The 21093-nt window shown below is 34.3% G+C and overlaps 2 protein-coding genes across 2 annotated transcripts; one reads left to right on the top strand and one right to left on the bottom strand.

The window, feature by feature from the left end:
- Positions 1–223: 223 nt before the first annotated feature.
- On the bottom strand, positions 224–2575 carry TLP8 (tubby like protein 8). Its single transcript, XM_088496924.1, has 8 exons — positions 1818–2575; positions 1563–1739; positions 1413–1468; positions 1236–1332; positions 1027–1116; positions 856–948; positions 709–776; positions 224–608 (listed from the first exon to the last, which is right to left on the bottom strand). Exons 1-8 carry the CDS (start codon positions 2346–2348, stop codon positions 533–535), a joined length of 1188 nt encoding a protein of 395 aa, XP_088353050.1. The 5' UTR covers positions 2349–2575; the 3' UTR covers positions 224–532.
- Positions 2576–18375: 15800 nt separating this feature from the next.
- LOC107614628 (D-3-phosphoglycerate dehydrogenase 2, chloroplastic-like) lies at positions 18376–20498 on the top strand. The gene is made up of 2 exons (XM_016316769.3): positions 18376–19042; positions 19134–20498. Exons 1-2 carry the CDS (start codon positions 18409–18411, stop codon positions 20387–20389), a joined length of 1890 nt encoding a protein of 629 aa, XP_016172255.2. The 5' UTR covers positions 18376–18408; the 3' UTR covers positions 20390–20498.
- The last annotated feature ends 595 nt before the right edge of the window (positions 20499–21093 follow it).

The raw sequence follows: 21093 nt of genomic DNA, 5'->3' as shown, positions 1-21093 counted from the left end.
ATCGGACGGTCCGATTTGCTACATCCAAAATTCGAATTTTCCTCCACGCAAATCGGACCATCCGATTTGTCCCTATTATTTTCCTTCCCATGCAATTCGCATGGTCCGTTTTGTGAGCTTAGCATGTTAAAAAATTCTGTCCCACATTGATGTTAAGCACCACTATAGCAACATAATTCAGCACAACACATTCATCACTCCAATATGGAAAAAAATGAGCCTGTTTAATAACGAGTCAATTAATCAAGCAGAGGAGATAGACAATTAGGCAAGCAATATTTGGCTGTGAATTCATACAAAAATAAAAGGGGGTGATCTCGGTCTCGGATCACAAAGAGTATGGCCGTTTAAATAAAAAATCAAGACACAAAAAAAAAAAAAAGAGTAGGGCCATTTGACTTGTTATTGCATGTTTCCAAGCTGGACTTTGGGACACAATACAATTTACCGTTTTCTATGGAGAAAATGTAGGCCAAGGACACAGTAATCTTAAAGTTCAGAGGTTGAACGTAACCGAGTGTGTGTCCCGTTACTACACTGTGCAGCAAAGCTTTGTATCAATGGAAGCCAGACACATGCAAAAAGCTTGGTAGCCTGTCAGTGGATATCTACAGAGGAAAATGCTCAATTGAGGTGCTGTGCTGCTACAGTGCTAATGTCATAGTATTAATTAATAATTAATACAATATAGACATAATATGTACATACCTGTAGTCCATAACGAATTTTGATTTTCCCACCCTGCCTAGCTGCAGGATCGTCTGCTTCCCATTCTCCTAGTTAATCACCACAATACAAGTTTATTAATAAAATGCACACAGGATATAACAATATTCACCAATAGATCATCATTACCTCTAAAGTGAGCTGGAAATTTTTCACCGATCTTTGGATTCTAAGTTCTGCCTTTCCTTTATCTCTAAAGTCAAGCTCAAATTGCTTTGAAATCTGAAGAAAGGCAATGCAAAACAAAAATCAAGCCTTGCCTCAATATCAAATATCAATCACAATAAGGAAACGTCCTACCTTGTTGTAAAGTGGAACCTTTGAGAATAGTTGATGCACTGTGTCCCATTTCTCCTCCCAATCCAATGGCAACCCTTTAATATGTTGTAACTGTAGAAAGCGAGCCCGTTTTATTAAATTAATTGAAGAATGTTGCTATATGCGGACTTGGTCGATGTGACAGTGATTAGTGATGCTATTGCCAACACAAATTGAAAAATATGGTTAACCTGTGTGACATTCTTCAGTGACAGAGATTGATGCTTGGGGATATATGCTCTCATGCTTCTGTGACTTCCGGTACATGTTGCCACTGTTGGTATATACCTGTGAACATACAACCATACACCTGTAATTAGCTTTAGCAGATGTCAATTTAGACAAAGAAAATGAAAAAATTGACTTACGTCACTACAGCAAGAGGTAATTTCGGTTGCGTATTGCGGGAATTAGGTCGATATCCCTGATCACCAATAATAACCAAAGAGATGGATGGGTAAATACCAAAAGTTTTTACTACGTTTAACACTTGTCACGTAGAGAGCGGAAGATAGAACCTGATCCCAGATATGGTATTTTGAGCCGATGAGGTTAGCTGTCATGGTCCCAAGGAAAGTATCATCTAAATTGGATAAGAGTCCTTTTACATTCTGAGCTACTGTGAAGTGAGATTTGCCATTCCGCCGCTTGTGATGGGCCACTGCTAATTTCCTATTCTGGCGTCCCTGACCTTCCTATATAGAGCAGATGGAGTTGAGACAAGGTCAGAACTCAGAAGGGGGGAATTGAATGTGAGTTGGGAGAAATCTTACATAGGTATAAAGAGAATAGAGAGTGCCATGGCCTTGTGGAGTGGGCTCCTTCAGAATAAGGCATGTACATCTTCCAATATCAATGGGCAAGGGCCTGCAGATCAAAGAGCGGTTAGGTAAAGTGGACCAGGAAGACGCAGGAGCTGCGTCGGAGTCAGCATAGTCCCAGATATTGGAAGAGCCAAAAGCCCTCTCAGGCTCGTTCATCTGCATGCACAACTGGAGCGACGACGGCTTCAAGATCGTGTCTGTGGACTTTGATGGGAAGTGCTTCCTAATCTTAGGAGCGGGCAGAGAAAGAGAAATAGAAGAGCCATTGATGATGGCGGCGTTGTTTTCCTTGTTGCTATCGTCCTCAAAGCCGGAGGCTAAGCTGCGAAGGCCGTAGTCGCTGCAGCTACGCGTGCGGGTGCGCTTCTGTCTCACCTCATCCTCATCCCCATTTTCATTCAGCGGATTGAAATACAGCGAACTGTAAGGCTGCCCTGAAATTGAAGATTTCTGGCAACCGCCTTTCTTCATCGTATTCATATGGCCCCGCCCACGCCCTTCGCCAACGCCAGCAGAGCAAGAAAGCGACGCCGTTGATGTTAGTGTTAGTGCGATTTAGCAGCGAAGCAAACGATGTTAAATGAGAGCTGGATGTTGGTTGATCTGAAGGAGACTCTAGAGATGTGAATTTCAAATGTTTTGGGGCAGTAATCGATGGGGCTAGCTCAGCCATAAAAGCTATCATGTGCCCCACAAGTTTGAATTTCAAATGTTTTGGGGCTCCTTTTTCATTTAACTACTCCAAGCAAGGACTAACGGTAACCATTCCACCACTTCTTCTACTTCTCGATTGGATCACAGTTGAGCCAACCAAAATTTTCAAACTTCTTGTCGTCTTCTGCGCTGTGTATAAAGCTCTACAAACATCAAAACTCCCGACCAAAAATAAGAGGATATATTTTGAATTTATTTTGTGAGATATATATTTTTTTTAAAAATATTATTTGTACATTAAAATTAATCATTAAAATTAGTTACCAATATATTTATATATATTTTTAATTTTTTTAATATTTATTTGTATTTCTAGCGTTTTATTGATTTTAATAGCTAATTTGGTATACAGATAACATAATTGTATATGTATATATATATACTCTCCAATGCAACTTGATTATACTATTTATTTATTACGCAAATGTTATGGAGATTGAAAGTTATCAAGAACCTTGGTTGAAGGTTAAAGAATTAAAGAAGAAGAAGGAGATTAGATAGAAGAGAGTGAAAAACGTGAATGTGTAATTGTGTATTGAAAAGCTGTTACTGTAGCAGTAAGAGTTGCTACTTATAGTTGTAACTTAAGTGTGAGTCACTAGAAGGTTCCAGCATTAACTAGTTCTAAACAGCAGTTTAGTGGCTTAACTAACTACTACAACTAACTAACCAATTGAGCCACAGGCCTAACCATAACAAAGCCCACTAGTTATGTTGTAACTAACTCAGCTGAATATAGTTGCTTGAGCTTAAGCTCACCTATCATGACCTCTACTTTCACCTTCTTCTTGTGTTGTTGTGTTCTGATAGGGGTGGCAATATGTACCCTACCCGCGGGTATCCAATCCGACCCTACTCGGTCGGATAGGGTTGCCAACCCGATTCGCAGCGGGTAGGGTAGGGTGCGGGTAGGATTCTCGTGCGGGTCGGGTAGGATTTTTGTGCGGGTCGGGTAGGGTGTGGGTTGAGCCTTAACCCTACCGACCAACCCGCACCCTCTATATATATATATATATCTTTTAAATAGATGTTAAACTAAAGACCTTTCACTAAATGTAAAAGATCCTTAGTCATTAAAAGAAGATCATTAATTTATAATTTAATAAATTTTTTTACATAAAAGTCAGTTCTATTTTAAATTATCATTAAGTTATATAATAATGTTGCATCTTTTTTTGTAACCCACGAGTAGGGTCGGGTACCCGCGGGTTAAGAGCAAGTAGGATTAGAGTTGAGATATTCTCAACCCGCGGGTAGGGTAGGGTTGAGTTTATATAAAAATCTCAACCCGCGGGTAGAGTTAGGGTTGATTCCAAACCCTACCCTACCCTACCCGTTGCCACCCCTATGTTTTGATCATCATGCATCATCAGGGATGATGATGTTGAAAGACGTGGTGGTAAGGATAGCAAAACTCGCGAGACGCGGTGATCCTTGTGGGGACTGCCCCGAATAGGGATCCGACTGTGGAAATTTTTTTTCGTTGGGATGGGGACGGGGGACAAAATCCCCCCGAGGCAGACGCGGGGACCCGAGCGGGGAACCTTGTCCCATCTGTTTTTAATAGTTTATTTCTTATATATGTTTTTTAGTCATTTTATAAACCCAAAATTACTCCTAATCCTCATTTGCATAACTCTTCTCCAATTCAGAAATTTCCAACATTGTCCATACTCCATTCAACCTCTTTGCAGTCACCCTCTCGCTGCTCTCCCTTCTCATCGCATCGTCACATCTCACCGTGCCATGATCCTCACCGCGTCGTGCTCTCTATTTGCGGCGTTCCTTTCCGTAACTTTGTCGTCGTGTCCATTCTCCTCTCTATTGCCGTGTCTCTCACCCTGACCCGGGGCTATCAGTTCATATCTCGATTCATCCCCATTAGAAGCACAAATTCTATGGTGCGTACGAAGGTCGGTAACATAGTCAGTATCCACAAGGGGTTTTTCCCTAAGAACAGTAACATCTACTCATTGAGCGAGGAATTCTACAGAAGACATCTTTTTTCTAAAAAAGAAAAGGATCCCGAAACTTACAAAGGGAAAAAGGAAAAAAAGATCAAAAATAGGGTCTTTAAGGGGCCTGAGGTTAGATCCTTGACAAAACAGAATCACTAAAGTCTACGACCAACGTTCCTCTAAAAAAACATGCAAATAAAAGCAGTCATAAAAGAGAAGAAGAAGAAAGAAAACTTACCTTTACTTTTGAAGGGTCGAAGGTGCTACAGCAGTTGATCAAAGAAAAAGGAAGCTTTCTTTTCGGAACAGAGTGTGTAAGTGAGAAAGTTTTCAGAAACAAAACAAGAAAAGAGAGGGAAAAGTATTATAAGTACGTTAGGGGTATAAAGGTAAAACGACGCAACCATTTAAGAAGTTGCACCGTTACCAAGGTAACCGCCCCCGCGTATGAATACTCAAACCTCTAAGAGACGCGACGTTTGATTTGACGCGACTGTTGAAAGCTTTCAAAAACACGTCGATTCTGAAAAATCACGTCGGTTCCCTATCAGGTCGGCTATGGTCCTGAGTTATAATACTCGACCCCAACTCTTAAAAGAAATTGGGCTCGAGTAGGGGCACTGTTCATACCCTGACCCAACGCTAAGGCCCAGGTTCAAACGACAGATCCAACCCACAAGGTTGGGCACTTCAGTACATCGACCTTCTCTTAAGAAGTCGGTGCTCCCCACGACTTGATCCAACGAAGTCGGAAGCAGAGATTAGCTGGCAGATAATAACTGCTCCTAAAATCTCTCAATCCACTTTCAGGAACCATATCGTAACCTTCATAAGATAAAGGGACGGTTATCCATCTAAAAGGTGGAACTACTCCAACGGTGGTTATTGGTTCACCACTATAAATACACTGACACCACTCAAGTATCTCTAAGCCCCAATACTCTCTAGATCTGCTCACATCCTTGCTGACTTAGGCATCGGAGTGTCTTTGCAGGTACCACCCCCTATTCTCTCACACGTACAAGTCAGACGGAGGCACTAAAGGCGCAAACCCGCTCGAAGGCTTCCTTCCCCAGACGATTGGGCCAACCCAACGAGTCCAGCCCATTAATCTCCAGTTACTCAACGTAATAGTATTATATTTTATATTTTTAAGAAGTAAGACTAATTTAAAATTGAAAGTTACATTAGAACTAATAGATAAAATTAAATAAAATCGATCTCACCTTAAAAAAAAAACTATATCATCTTAATGCTGATTTAATAAATTTTTTCACATTTATAACTATCTTCATGAAATAATTAAAACTAATATAAAATATAATTCAATTAAGACCAATCATTAGAATAGAAATTTTACTTTTAGTTTTAAATCATTATTTATGACATAGAATTATGCTATATTTTCAGGCATTTTTGTTAATTAAATTGGTCCAAATTAAAAAAAAATCATTCAAATAAAATGTGCGTGAATTACACATATCTTCTTCTTTATGTTCTTCATTCTTTTTTCACGTATTTTCTCTTCTTTATTTTTTTATTGACATTGTTATTGCTATTTTTTATTTCTTGTTCTCTCTCTATGATGTTATTGCAGCATTTTTTATTTTTTATTTTATTTTATTTTTATTCTTTTTAAAAAATAAAAATAAAAAAATTATGAGGAGGTAAAATGAGAAAAAGAAGATAAAGAAAGAAAAGAAGAAGAAAATGATGACAATGATGAAGAAGAGAAAGAGAAGAGTTTTAAATTGTGTAATTTTATTGAAAAAAAACACCAAAAAAATTTTTTAATTTGACACAAAAAATTTTTAAATTTTGATACCAAAATTTTTGAATGTGACAAAAAATTTATTAACTATATGAAAGTTATCAAAAACAAAAGTAACACTAAATTTTTTTAAAAATAGTACCAAAATTCGTTAATCATGGCACCGAAATTTTTCTTAACATATCTTTTTCTACCTTTTTTTTCATATTTTATCTTTTTCTCTATCTCCCAAAATTCTTCTTTTTCTTTTTTCATATTTTATTATTGATAAAAAAAAGTTTTGTATCTTATTTTTTACTTAAAAAATTGAGAATTTTATCTAAACAAAATCATTTTAAAGTTGAATTATATACTCATAAATCTTAAATAACAAACTGTCTTAAAATATATAACATGCAGATCAATTTAAATTGTGTTTATTGTGGTAATTTTTTTTGTATTTTATATAACAAATTTTAATGTCATTTTTATTTTATTTCTATTTTTGTATAAAATTTTTTATTTTCTCTTCTTTCTTCTCCAATTTTTTAAAAATACACAAACAAATAAGATAAAAACATATAAATGAACAAATAAAGAAGATAAAAGCGTATAAATAAACAAACAAAAAGATAAAAAAAATAAGAACAAAAAAAATGTATAAAAAAAAGAAGTAAAAGAGAAAAACGATGTTAATAATGACGACGAAGATGAAAAAGAAGAAAAAATAAAGAAAAAATAAAGAAAAAGAAAGTGAAAAATCAAATAAAAAAACAAAAAAGAATGGAGAGGATAAAAAGAAAAATATAAGAGAAAATGAATAAAAAATACATATATATCATAATTTAGTTAAACTTAATTACTTAAAATACTTAATTTGTTATTTACAATAATTGTTATAAAATAAGACTTAAAATAAAATTGAACTTAAAATTAATATTAAAATTTTTTTAAGTGACTGATTAAGAATAGAATTTATAATCAATTATTCAAAGTAAAATATTCGATATGAAATTATTTTAAATTTTTTTAAGAATCTTCTTAATTATTAATAAATAAAGATACTAATCATTGCTCCTAATGTGTATGCATGTATTTTTTTTCCATTATTAGATTACTAATAATAAAAATATATTTATTTAAGAAGACATACGTAATTAGTGAAACAATTTAAAATCTCTTACTTTTTCCCTTGAACGATTATAGATCTTTAATATAAAAGCATGTAATTGATATATATATATATATAAGAAAAATGCAAAAAGGAGGATAGAAAAATAGAAAATGTGAAAATAAAATACAAAAAAATTTATATATATAAAAAATTATTTATTAAATTAGTTGTTATATATTGATAATTGATTTTTAGCGTAATAAAACAAAAAAAAAATGTGACGACCAACTCTTTTATTTCTAGACTAAACATCCATGAGGCAATTAGTATACTAGTAAATCCAAATTAAAGTGGAGGATAGAAGAGTAGTAAGCTAATTATAGAGAGCAGTTATAGCTAAGAAGTTATACATTGTCAAAGAAGAGAGTTAAGAGGGTCTCCATCATTTGCTCGCGTGTCTGGTTTAGCATCGAAGGAAAGCTCCTAAGAATATGCGGAATAAACCAGACCTGGTCCATCTACTTCATTCATTCATCATGGTTCGATCAGAAGCACGACGCGTGTGTATATATACATGAATGTGAGTGCGTGTGTCTCCAATTTATCAAATCAATCGAGATTCAACATGGCTACTACTGCGGCGTGTTCATGGAGTATATTGGTATCGGTAATGGCGGTGCTGGTAATATTGCCATCGCCAGGGACGTGCTTTGACATAACAAAGCTACTATCGCGATACCCGACATTCAGCAGCTTCAGCAACTATTTGGCGCAGACACAGTTGGCAGAGGAGGTGAACAAGAGGGCAGCCATAACGGTGTTGGCGGTGGACAATGCCGGGATAGCGCCCTTGTCGGGGAAATCCATGGACCTCATAAAGAAGCTCTTGAGCCTGCACGTCATACTTGACTACTTTGACGTCCAGAAGTTCCAGCATATTGGGAACAGAACCGTCACCGCCACCACTCTCTTCCAAACAACAGGCCAAGCCCAAGACATGCAGGGATTCTTGCAGATTACCAACGTTGCCACCGGGGGGGCCGTCATCTTTACCTCCGCCTCCGACCTAAAAGCTCCAGGCGTCAATCTCATCAAAGCCATTGCCGCACAACCTTACAACATATCGGTGGTGCAAGTTAGCACCATCCTCATGCCCCCCAGTATCACCGGAGATGGAACTGGAAATAGTGGAAACGGAAACGGAACTGCAAATGCCACCTCTCCAACCCAACCTGTCATCCCCGTTCCTGTTAATCCTCCCGCAGTGTCACCAGTTCCACCTAAATTTCCCGCCCCGGTTCCAGTTCAGTCCCCCGTGCCTGTAGTTTCCCCAGTTCCAGTCAAGTCTCCGGTGCCTGTTTTGTCTCCTGTCCCAGTAGTGTCGCCGGTGCCTGTTTTGTCTCCTGTCCCAGTAGTGTCGCCGGTGCCGGTGGTTGCACCGGTTCCAGAAAAGTCCCTCGTGCCCGTAGTGTCTCCAGTGCCGGTGGTCGCACCGGTTCCAGTGAATTCCCCGGTTCCGGTAGCATCTCCCGTTCCCGTAGTATCACCAGTTCCGGTAGTGTCACCAGTGCCGGTAGTCTCACCAGTTCCGGTAGTGTCACCAGTCCCGGTAGTGTCACCGGTGCCGGTAGCATCGCCCGTTCCAGCAGTGTCCCCAATTCCCGTATCATCGCCCGTGCCAACAGTGTCACCGGTTCCAGTAGTATCGCCTGTTCCCGTGGTGTCACCAGTGCCAGTAGCTTCGCCGGCTCCAGTAACATCGCCAGCTCCAGAAGTATCACCGGCAGCTGTGATGCCTAAGCCTGTGGCCCCAAGTCCTTCAGAAGATGAGGGAAATAATGGTTCTAATTCGGGGGTAGCTTTTGATGGTGTGAATATGGCTTTGTCAATTGCCCTTACTTTGTTTGGTATCTATCTCTCTCACTATACATATTGATTGATTGATAACGTCGCAAAGTAGCAGTTAGCCCCAATTTTGAAGATAGTTTTGCAAAGGCCATATTGCAATACCAGAGATATATATGTCATTGCTATTGTTACATTTCATTTATTTACAGTACAATGCTGACTTGTATGTTTGTTCCCCGGCCCGATAATGAGTTTACTTACAAGATAGATTATATAACTTAGAAAGCTTCGTCCCACACTAGCTACATGCTGTATTGCTGTAATGTTTCTTTTATACACAAAATAGCATCCCATATCAGTTCCCTTCTTTTCTTCATCATGATAAATTTTAGTATTGTAGAAAATAAATGCTTAGAAACTATGTATTCTCTACTCCTGAATTTGATATTAACACTACTTTTTAAGATGTTTGCAATATCTCTTCATCATTTGTAATTTAGGATTATCTAATTACTGGCTACTGCATGGCTGGATGGTTAGTTAACAAGATATCTAATTTAACACAAGATATTAGCAATTCAATTCAACTATGTTCGTTTAATTACAATTACAATTATTCATGATAAAAAAAAAGAGTGATAGGTAAACAATGGCCATCTTAAATAACATAAATAATTATCAATTAAATAAAAATACACTATACTTTAATTTAATGTTATTAATTAAATTTAAGATTAATTTACTTTTTTAACTCTATTAATTTACATTGTTCACACATTATTCAAAAATGTTGTTAGTTACCTATATTTTTCCTTAAAAAAAACATTATATATAATTACACGTGTTATTTGATTTTAATTTATACTCCTTCAATTTTTTTTATTCTGTTACTCTAATTATAAACCTTTCTTTCACAATACTCATTACTTTTCTTTTCTATGATTAAAAAAGTTATATTAAATTATCAATTAACATTTAACAAAGTTTGTATTTATATTTTCAGTTTTTCTTTAATATTTCTTATTTTCATTTATTAATTTACAAAATATTGAATATACTAACCAGCGTGCACTTAATTTTTTTAATTAAAATCCCTTATTTATGATCGTTTAACACGTACCTTTACTCCTTTAGCAAGATATCTTGATTTCAAGTTAAATTAGAATATTATCTAAATTGGACAATAATAGATTAGAAAAATAAAAAATAATTTATCTACAATGTGTTTAAACTTTAAAGTGATATTAAGACAAGATACAGTAACATAGTGATAGATGCTATGATAAAACAGAAACAGTGGAGCCAAAATGCTTTTTAAATATGACATATAGCAATAAAAATATGGCACATGGCACTGTATTATTCTTTAGTCAAATTTATTTTTCTTTCGGCAAATGCTACGTGATAAAGAACATATTTTTCATCAGCAGATGAAATTACGTGGAAGACACAATTAAGTCATGAGTGTTTTTTATTCTCTCAAAAAAAAAAAAATAACTTTTAAAGTGGTGCAGGAGCTTGTCTTATGTCATGTCTCCCTTTTGTAGAATTAGATGAAGTTAATGACATTAATTTTTTTTAAGTTAATGACGACATTGTTATTATTTTAGTTAATTCTTTGGGTCTTTTTTATGGATTTGCCAGTTTTTTTGTTGTGATTTGGACATTGGGTATTATAGCTAATATTTTTAATCACCAGAAAATTTAGGATTTTGGTGTTATAAATTTAAGATTGAAACCCGACCAAAAAGAAAGAGATTGAGTTTTTGGACTAACTGAAATCATAAAAATAATAACAATGATAATAAAATAGAAGAGAATGTTTACTATGATGGTTTTTGATGAATTTAAAAAACTCCAATTTAATTTTAATGATGAATAAATATTATTAAAATTTGTAATTACAAAATTATTAATTTGATTTTATTTAACATATGTTTATTAATAATTTTGTGATGTAGATTCTGATTGGGCCGAAAATAAAATTCTGGTACAAGTCCAATTATACTCAGCCTTGATTTAATGTAAGAATACATTGATGAGCATGGCTGAATTGATTTTGGGCCAAAACAAAATTAATGAGCCCAAGTGTTTCACTATTTGCTCAGCCTTGAATGTCCAAATTAATTTGTGGCTGAACCTAGTTGTTATAATGGGCCAAATTGATTTTGTTATTGTTACAAGCCCAAGATCTATGCTAAGATCCAATGCTTGATCCAAAATTCATCAGGAAAGCAAATGTTATCATTTGTCTGATGTCTTCAACGGATCCTTTCTCCAAGCATGTGATGGAACTCAAAGTTTTATTTAGAAGAATTAATACATGCATTGGAAACATAAGTGAGAGAGAGAGAGTATGAGTGACATGATTGATTTGCTTTGTGCTGCACGACACTCAAGCAAGGGAAGTAAAAGCAACTTTCTCCACTTAATTTGTTTAACTTCATTTAATTGCTACTCTTCCATTTGCTTCTTCTCTCTCATCTCTTTCTTCTCTTTCGGTCATTGTCCAGGAAACCATGGAAGCAAAAATGAGCTACCGAAGTGAAGGAAGATCACACTACAAGATCATCATGATGATGGCAAGAAAACATAACAAAATAAAAGTATGTTGTGGCTGAGATTTTCACCAAAAATGGTAAAATTTGGTGAGGTAATATCGAGCTCTTCATACCCAAAAAGAAAGAAGAAGATTCGGCCAGCAAGGAGGAGATTCTTGGACGCATGGCTTGTTTTTGATTCTGTTCAACCACCACAGGAAGTAGCTAGAGTGGCGAAGTGATGGAAGAGACAGAGATTGGAGCAGATGAAGTCATCATCATCATGAAGCATCAAGGGCCAGAAATTCATCTTGGAGAGCAAGTCAAGGATGGAGCGCTCGGATTGATGAAGAGTGATGACCAAGGAAGAACTAGAGGTATTTGCATGTTGGGTTTTGCATGAGTTACCTCTTCTCTCTCTATGGCCGAACCGGTTCTGTTTTTGAAGGAAAATAAGTTAAGCTTTGTTTTGTTTCAACTGTGAAGACTTCTCTTCTCTATAAAAGGGGTGAACAGTCACAGTTTGAAATAAGGAAGAAAAGTTTGATAGTGCAAGGCACAGAAGTCTCATAGCTACCTAAGCTTACAGATTTTCTTCTCCTTCAATATATTCTGTTTTGTAATTTTTCTGTTTAATTTTGTCATGTCTTGAGTCTCATGGAAAAAAGGCAAACAAGTGAGGTTTGTATGAAAAAGTCATAGAGCAGAAAAAGGCAGAGAGTGCAAAATTAAAAGAAAAGCTATAGATGTCCTTAGAGTTCCTTTGTACGTCTATGTTGTGTTTCATGATTCTGTGGGAATCCCCTTGTAAGTTGGGTTAGCACTTTACAGTTTGTAATCAAGTTGATTTTAGTGAAATTCCATCATTGTTGTGATGGAGACTGGATGTAGGCTGCATTGTACTTAGCAGCTGAACCAGGATATATCTGGGTGTAATTCTCATTCTCTCCTACTCCATTTCTGTTTCTACTGTCCAGGAGCAAAAACCAAAAATATCTCGTGCCAAGTGACGAGACAAAAATAAAAAGTCTCGTGGCTAGAGACGAGACAAAAACAGAAAAGTCTCTTCAAAGACCAGAAAGTGTAATCAAGCAAAAAGGGGGCTAAGATTCAACCCTCTTCTCTTAGCCACTGAAACCATCTATTGAATTTAAAAAATTGAAATAAATAAATTAATAAAAACAAAAAATATAAATTAAATGATAAAAACTAGTTTTAAAGTTTTGTAATTCTACCATTTGCATATTATTAATTATTTATATTATTTTATTTTTCAACTTGTATTGGTCCATTATTGTTATTATTTTTTAATATCTATCTATCATTTATGAATTTTTTATTAAAATCAATATTCTAAAAAAAATTAATTTATTTAATTTTTGGTTAATAAGAATTTGATTGGTATTTATAAATAATCATTATTATTTTATATTTTCATTAAATAATAGAGGAATGGATACTAATATTTTATAATTAAAATTAATATTTTAATATAAATTTTTTAATATTATAAATTTTATATTTTACTTCTTCTCAAAATTTTTTGGTCACACTTATTTCTATAGATCGATGCTCAAACTCTTCACATTACACAAGGTACACCCTAATGATCATAAGTATATATATATATATATATATATATATATATATATATATATATATATATATATATATATATATATATATATATATATATATATATATATATATATATATATATTATACTTGTTATTATTCTCACACCAAAATCTTAATTTTTTATGATTGTTATTATTTTCACCCCAAAATTTTTGTTTTTTTTATTTTTTTATTTTTTGGACATGGATAAAATTCAAAACTCAAATCTACTCTTATACTTTTCGTCTTAAACTCATTCATTCCTCCCTTTCTATTACACATGCAGCATCCTTTCTCTACTGTTTTCATTAGCAAAATCAAATTAAGTTGTATTAGAACCGATGTTTTGTGCAATCTCGTCCATGTTTAGAAAGCTTGCTGACTTTAGATGCATCTTTATTGCCGATGTTTTCTTTTTTTATGAGAGGCTAATTTTGGGCGAGAGAGGATGCTACATGTGTAGTAGAGAGGGAAGAATGAATGAGTTTGGGATGGAAAGTTTAAGAGGAGATTTGGATTTTGGATTTTATCCATGTCTAAAAAAAATAAAAAAAAAACAAGAACTTTGGTGTGAGAATAATAACAATCCTAAAAAAACTAAGATTTTGGTGTGAGAATAATAACAATCATACAAAATTAAAAAATATAGTTGTGATTATCAGGGTGTGCTTTGTGTAATGTGAAGAGTTCTAGGGCATCAATTTATAAATAGGTGGAGTTAAGTCTCAAAGTAGTCCTTGAACTTACACTCGAGTCTCAAAGTAATCTCTGAAGTTAATAATTACTCAAATTCATTCGTAAACTTGTATTCCAGGACTCATAGTAGTCCCTGAAGTATTTTCTATTTATCAAAACCTTAAAACGACGTCGTTTTGAGAAAAAAAAAAACAAAAAAAGAAAAAGAAAAAATAAAGTGGCGTAGAATCCCCCAATTTTATTAAAGAAAAAAAAAAGAAAAAAGAAAGAAGCACAGCGTAGAACCCCACCCCCTCCTAATTTTCAATCTGTTTCCTTCTCTATCCCCATCCCCAACCCCTTTTTCCTCTCCCAACCTTTACCTTTTCCTTCTTCATCCCCAATCCGACCCCTTTTCCTCCTCCAACCCTTCCCCTTCTACTTCCCCAACTTGATATCATTCCTCTTCCTCTTCTTCTTTATAATTTGATGCCCTCCTTCTCCTCCTTTTCAACTATAATCTCACACTCACAAGAGCTCTTCTCAATCTTTGCTGTTGCCGCCTCTCGTGGGCCTCCGTTTCGCTGCTGCCATTGTTCGCTTGCCTCCATTTTCGCTCGGTTTTTCTCTTCTCTCTTCTGGCACGGTTCTCTCTCTCAGCCATGGTATTTTTTTCTTTAATTTTTTTAGTTATTCAATCATTGTTCTTTAATATTTTGGGTGATTGTTACTGCTGATCCTGTTTTAATATAACAACAATGGTTAATTTTAGTTATTTTCTATTTTGTAATTATTTATATTTTTTGTGGTTGCTATTTTTTGTGCTTGTTGCTATTTAGATTGATTGATACTTGCTATTTAAGTTGATTGATCTTTTCTAATTAATGGTAATTTTTTTGTGATATTTTGTGTTATTGGTTTTTATTTTTGTGATTTGTTGAAGAAGAAGAGAAGAACAGAGTTGAAGAAGAAGAAGAAGGGGGTTGTTGTGTTTTTTAATATAAAACGATGAACGTTTTTTTAGGCTTCTTTTTTTTTGTTCAAAATGACGTTGTTTCAAAGTTCTGATGAACGAAAAATATTTCAGGGACTACTATAAGTCTTGGAGTACAAGTTCAGAGACAAATTTGAGTGATTATTAATTTCAGGGATTACTTTTAGACTCGAAGGTAAGTTCAGGGACTACTTTGAAACTTAACTTGAAATAGGTGTGATCGAAAACTTTTGAAAAGAAACAAAATATAAAATTTATAATATTAAAAAATTTATATTAAAATATTAATTTTAATTACAAAATATTAGTATGCACTCCTCTATCATTTAATGAAAATATAAAATAATAATGATAATTTTTAAATATCAATCAAATTTTTTTCTTTTTTTATCGAAAATAAGGAAACTCAAACCTACAACCTCTTAGCTAAGTATGGAGAGACTATGTCATTTAAGATATAGCTCATTACTAATTAAATTCTTATTAACCAAAAATTTAACTAATTAAATTTTTTTAGAATATTTATTTTAATAAAAAAATCATAAATGATAGATAGATATTAAAGAATAATAACAATAATGAACCAACACAAGTTGAAAAATAAAATAATATAAATAATTAATAATATACAAATGGTAGAATTACAAAATTTTAAAATTAGTTTTTATCATTTAATTTATATTTTTTATTTTTATTAATTTATTTATTTCAATTTTTTAAATTCAAAACCATCATAGTAAGCATTCTCTTCTATTTTATTATCATTGTTATTATTTTTATGATTTCAGTTGGTCCAAGAATTCAATCTCCTTTTTTTAGTCATAATGGGTTTCAATCTTAAATTTGTGATACAAAAATCCTAATTTTTTTAGTGATTAAAAATATTAGTCATAATACCCAATGTCCAAATCACAACAAAAAAAACTGGCCAATCCACCAAAAAGACCCAAAAAATTAACTAAAATAATAACAATGTCGTTATTAACTTAAAAAAAATTAATATCATTAACTTCATTTAATCCCATAAAAGGGAGACATGATATAAGACAAACTCCTGCAGAAAGCTATCTTTTCTTCTCAGAAAATAAGAGACACGCATGACTTAATTGTGCCTTTTACGTAATTTCATCAGCTGATGAAGAATATGTTTTTATCACCGTAGCATTTCCCTTTTCTCTAAACCAAAAATCGGAGATCCAAATGAATTAAGTGATATTTTGAAAAGTAAATGTTAGGGGCTGAGCCATTTTTATTAATGCATATATACTTTGGATTAACATTGTATGTTTATATTATTAGGATTAGAGTTTAAAATTTGATTTATTTTTATTAATCTATCACTTTTCTTAAAATTTATTATTAAAATATCACTTTTTGAAATTAATTATTTAAGTGTCATTTTTTTTAGGTAGCAATTAATTTAATATTTAATTTTAATTATAATTTATTATAGTAATATAAAAAGAATGACATCCAGATAATTAGTTTTTAAAGAGATACATTTTAGTATTAAATTTAAAAAAAAATTGTCACGTTAGTTAAAAAAGTATTAAAATTTAATATTTAAAATCTAATCAACACCATACTGTATTCTTTAGATATTATATATAAAAATATATTTATTAGCTAAATATTAATCTAAAATAATAAATTTATTAGTCGTGCAGTATTATTTTTTTTTGAAAATAAAATATGATTGTTAAATGACCAAAAAATAAACTAAATTTGGAATTTGAAAATTTACTTTATTTTTAAAGAATTGATTAATTCATTTGGTAATCCATTTTCAAGAGTTAGAGGAGAGCACCCAAAAGGGCAGGCAGGTTAAGCTGCCCAATTTATTTAGAGCACAAGTATCATAAGTCATAACTCGAGTCCGACTCGATTTGAGGAGTAAAAAAGAGCTGCCATTCAACTACTTTGTTATTATCCTCACTAAAATAATTGATTCTATGTAAACTCAGTAGAAAAAAAATCACTCACTAACTTCAGAAAAAAATCTCTGTAAATAATGACCAAATCATCACCTCTTTTTATAAATAATATTTTCAATAGTTTAGATATTTTAAAACTCAATTCTCACATAAATCTATTTAAATTTTTACTAACTTTCACATCAAAATTATAAAAAAATATAAATAGATAATAAAAATATTAAACAATATAAACAATAGATATATTAAATATTTAATTTATTAAATATACAAATAGTTATTCTAATATTAAGATTTAAGTGAATAATTTAAGAATACAGTATATTTTACTTAAATTAGATTAATTTTAAAATTTATTATTTATGTTGTTCAAAAAAATTATTAATTATTTAACGTAACTTTATTATCAAATATATTTATTACCACTTCCGAACATCTTCACACAGACACATTTATACATAATCCAACAATATGATAATAGTAAATTGAATTTCACATGAATTATTATACGGTAAAGTATTAGGATTCCACTTATCATAGATAGAGACATTTTGACAAATAAGTGTTTACAGTAAAAATCAATAAAATAATAGGATATAAGTTTAGAAAACAAAAGTTAAATAATATAAATTAGCTAATATTATATTGAATCAATATAAATTTTAATAAAAAACACAAAAAACCAACTTTTAAATAGATACCATTAGTTAACTTTTTTTATTGTAAGATTATTTTTTAACCTTTATTTTTTGGAGAATATAAGATTATTTAAAGTTAAAATTTATAGTATATAATTTAAGATCTAGGATTAGTATTTAAAATTTAAAACACTGACTCATATGAATTAGCTCTCTAATTAAACTCATTTTAGAAATTTTAATTGTGTGATTTTCATATTTTTTTTTTGTTGATTACTTGTACTTTACAGAAGTGTACTTATTGATATTTTGTTGATCTTAGATGTATATATAAATTTTGTTGTTTTCTATAAGGATTGTATTACCAGTATTTTATAGTTATTTAATAACAAAAGAAATGTATGGTGTTTTTTTTTTTTTTTAATATATATGTCGAAAGCAAAATGCAGAAGAGGCAAAGAACATATTTTTTCTGTGGTTTTCTTCGGATGTGGTTCGGTCTCCATGGCAACCTCTCATTAAATGTAATGGAAAAATGAATTGTGACCTGAAATGAAATTTCACTTGTATAATATTAGGAATTGAAATTAATGGTTTATAAGCTCCTCCGCAGTCGATTGGTTTATAAGAATTATTTATAGCCAGTGATAAATTAACGGCTTTGGAAATGAAGTCAAAGTTGTATATATAATGAAAAAGGCCCTCAAAAGTGGAGAGATCAGCAAGAGAAGAAAAAGAAAAGTCTGTAAAATTGTATAATGTTTCAATCAATGGCGTCGTCTACGTACACCAAAGCCGTGTTTCCTTCGAGTACGAGATCAGCATCAACATCGCTTGCCTCATTAACCACCAAAAACCCCTTCCTGAGAGTCTCATCATTATCTGGTTCTCGTTGCGCTTCTTGTTATTGCCAGCGCGCGTGTGCCTCGGTGGTGAACGTCACCAGTGTGTTGAAGACGGCGGACTCGAAATCTTCGTCCGCAACAAGCAGCAAGGATCTGTCCCCTCATGGTTCAAAACCCACCATATTGGTGTCGGAGAAGCTAGGAGAGGCGGGGCTGCAACTGCTACGTGAGGTCGGGGAGGTGGAGTGCGCATACGACCTGTCACCGGAGCAGCTGTGCAACAAGATCTCGTCGTGTGATGCGCTGATAGTGAGGAGCGCCACCAAGGTGACCAGGCAGGTCTTCGAAGCTTCCAAAGGAAGGCTGAAGGTTGTCGGCAGAGCAGGTGTCGGCATTGACAATGTCGATCTTCAAGCTGCAACCGAATACGGCTGCCTTGTAGTCAACGCCCCCACCGCCAACACCATTGCAGCTGCTGAGCATGGCATTGCTCTCCTTGCTGCCATGGCAAGGAACGTTGCCCAAGCCGACGCCTCCATCAAAGCCGGTATCCATCTATCCATTCTGTTGCTTTACCTTCTATTGTTGTTCATAATCATGCAAATATGCATAGGTATGTTTATGTGGTGCATGTGCAGGGAAATGGCAAAGAAACAAGTATGTGGGAGTATCGATGGTTGGGAAGACGTTAGCAGTGATGGGGTTTGGAAAAGTTGGGTCTGAGGTGGCGAGGCGAGCGAAAGGGTTGGGAATGAATGTGATTGCACATGATCCTTATGCCCCGGCAGACAGGGCCCGTGCTGTTGGGGTGGAATTGGTGTCATTTGAGAATGCCATCGCCGCCGCAGACTTCATCTCTCTGCACATGCCGCTTACCGCAACTACTAAGAAGATCTTCAACGACGCCACTTTTGCAAAGATGAAGAAAGGAGTCCGCATCATCAATGTTGCTAGAGGTGGTGTAATCGATGAAGATGCCCTGGTCAAAGCCCTTGACGCCGGAACAGTTGCCCAGGCGGCACTCGACGTCTTCGCGGAGGAGCCCCCACCAAAAGATAGCAAGCTAGTGAAACACGAGAACGTAACGGTGACGCCTCATCTGGGAGCCAGCACAAAAGAGGCACAGGAGGGTGTGGCAATCGAGATAGCAGAGGCTGTTGTTGGAGCACTGAGGGGGGAGCTGTCGGCAACTGCAGTGAATGCTCCCATGGTTGCTCCTGAGGTGGTGTCAGAGCTGGCACCATACGTATTGCTAGCTGAGAAGCTTGGGAGACTTGCGGTGCAGTTGGTGTCCGGAGGGAAAGGCATCAAGGCCGTGAAGGTGGTGTACCGATCAGCGAGAGGACACGATGACCTGGACACCAGACTCCTCAGAGCCATGATCACAAAGGGCATCATCGAGCCCATATCAAATTCAATTGTCAACATTGTGAATGCGGACTTCACCGCCAAGGAGAAGGGGCTCCGCATAAGCGAGGAGAGGATAGTGGTTGACTCATCGCCGGAGCTGCCCCTGGATTCCATTCAGGTTCAGATCTCGAATGTCGAGTCCAAATTTGCGAGCGCTGTGAAGGTAAACGGTGAGATCAGCATCGAGGGGAAAGTGAAGGATGGGATGCCGCACCTTACGTGCGTTGGGTCCTTCGGTGTGGATGTGAGCTTGGAAGGGAACCTCATCCTTTGCCGCCAGATCGATCAGCCAGGGATGATTGGTCGCGTCGGAAACATACTGGCTGACCACAATGTCAATGTTAGCTTCATGAGCGTTGGAAGGACTTCCCGTGGGAAGATGGCTATCATGGCCATTGGCGTCGATGAAGAACCAAACAAAGTTGCTCTTGAAAACATCGGCTCCGTTTCTGCTATCGAGGAGTTTGTTTTTCTCAAACTTTAGTTCTCCTAGCCAACACTTACTACTTGTGTGTATAATACAATAATGTGCACGCCTGCATGCATGCACTTCTTCCCCGGCCCCTTGTTTATGCGACAAGTTTAGTTTCTCCATATACCTTTGCTTCTAGCTAGATTTTACTTCCATTCTTTTGATTGAAGATTTAACTTGCTTCTTTCTTCTCTTTCTTTCTTTCCTATTTATTTACATAGAAATTCAGCAAAGAATCCAGAAGTTTTAATCATGGGGCAAAAATTAATATATATGTGCTTATACACACACATATATATGTGTGATGAATTCTATACGATCTTCTCTAAATTAGAAAGTAAATTACCTTTGACTGAAATAAAATTAATTAATTTATTATAATTAATTTTAACTCTTAATCTAACCTAAACTTTGTTAATTTAATTAATTAATCATGATCTATTTTTTTTTATAAATTATAAAAATTATTAAAAAATTTAAAATTAATAATGATGTAAGTTATCCCATCATTGGACTATTTAATTAGTTCATCCTTTCACATCAAAATCTTAATATATGTGATCTTGTGATAAGTTACTTTAGTTAAGACTCATCATATTATTAGCAGAGAGTAGTGTGTGAATCACAACAATAATGTCAATTTTATCTTATTATCCTAATTATCAACTCAATGGATAGTATAGTGAAACGTGAAGCTGATGAAATTTAATGTTAAA

This window comes from Arachis ipaensis, chromosome B8 (assembly GCF_059453495.1).
Source record: "Arachis ipaensis isolate K30076 ecotype BB chromosome B8, ASM5945349v1, whole genome shotgun sequence".
Classification (NCBI taxonomy): Eukaryota; Viridiplantae; Streptophyta; class Magnoliopsida; order Fabales; family Fabaceae; genus Arachis; species Arachis ipaensis.
Note: the sequence above shows the minus strand (reverse complement) of the source record. Positions and strands in the feature narration are given on the sequence as shown.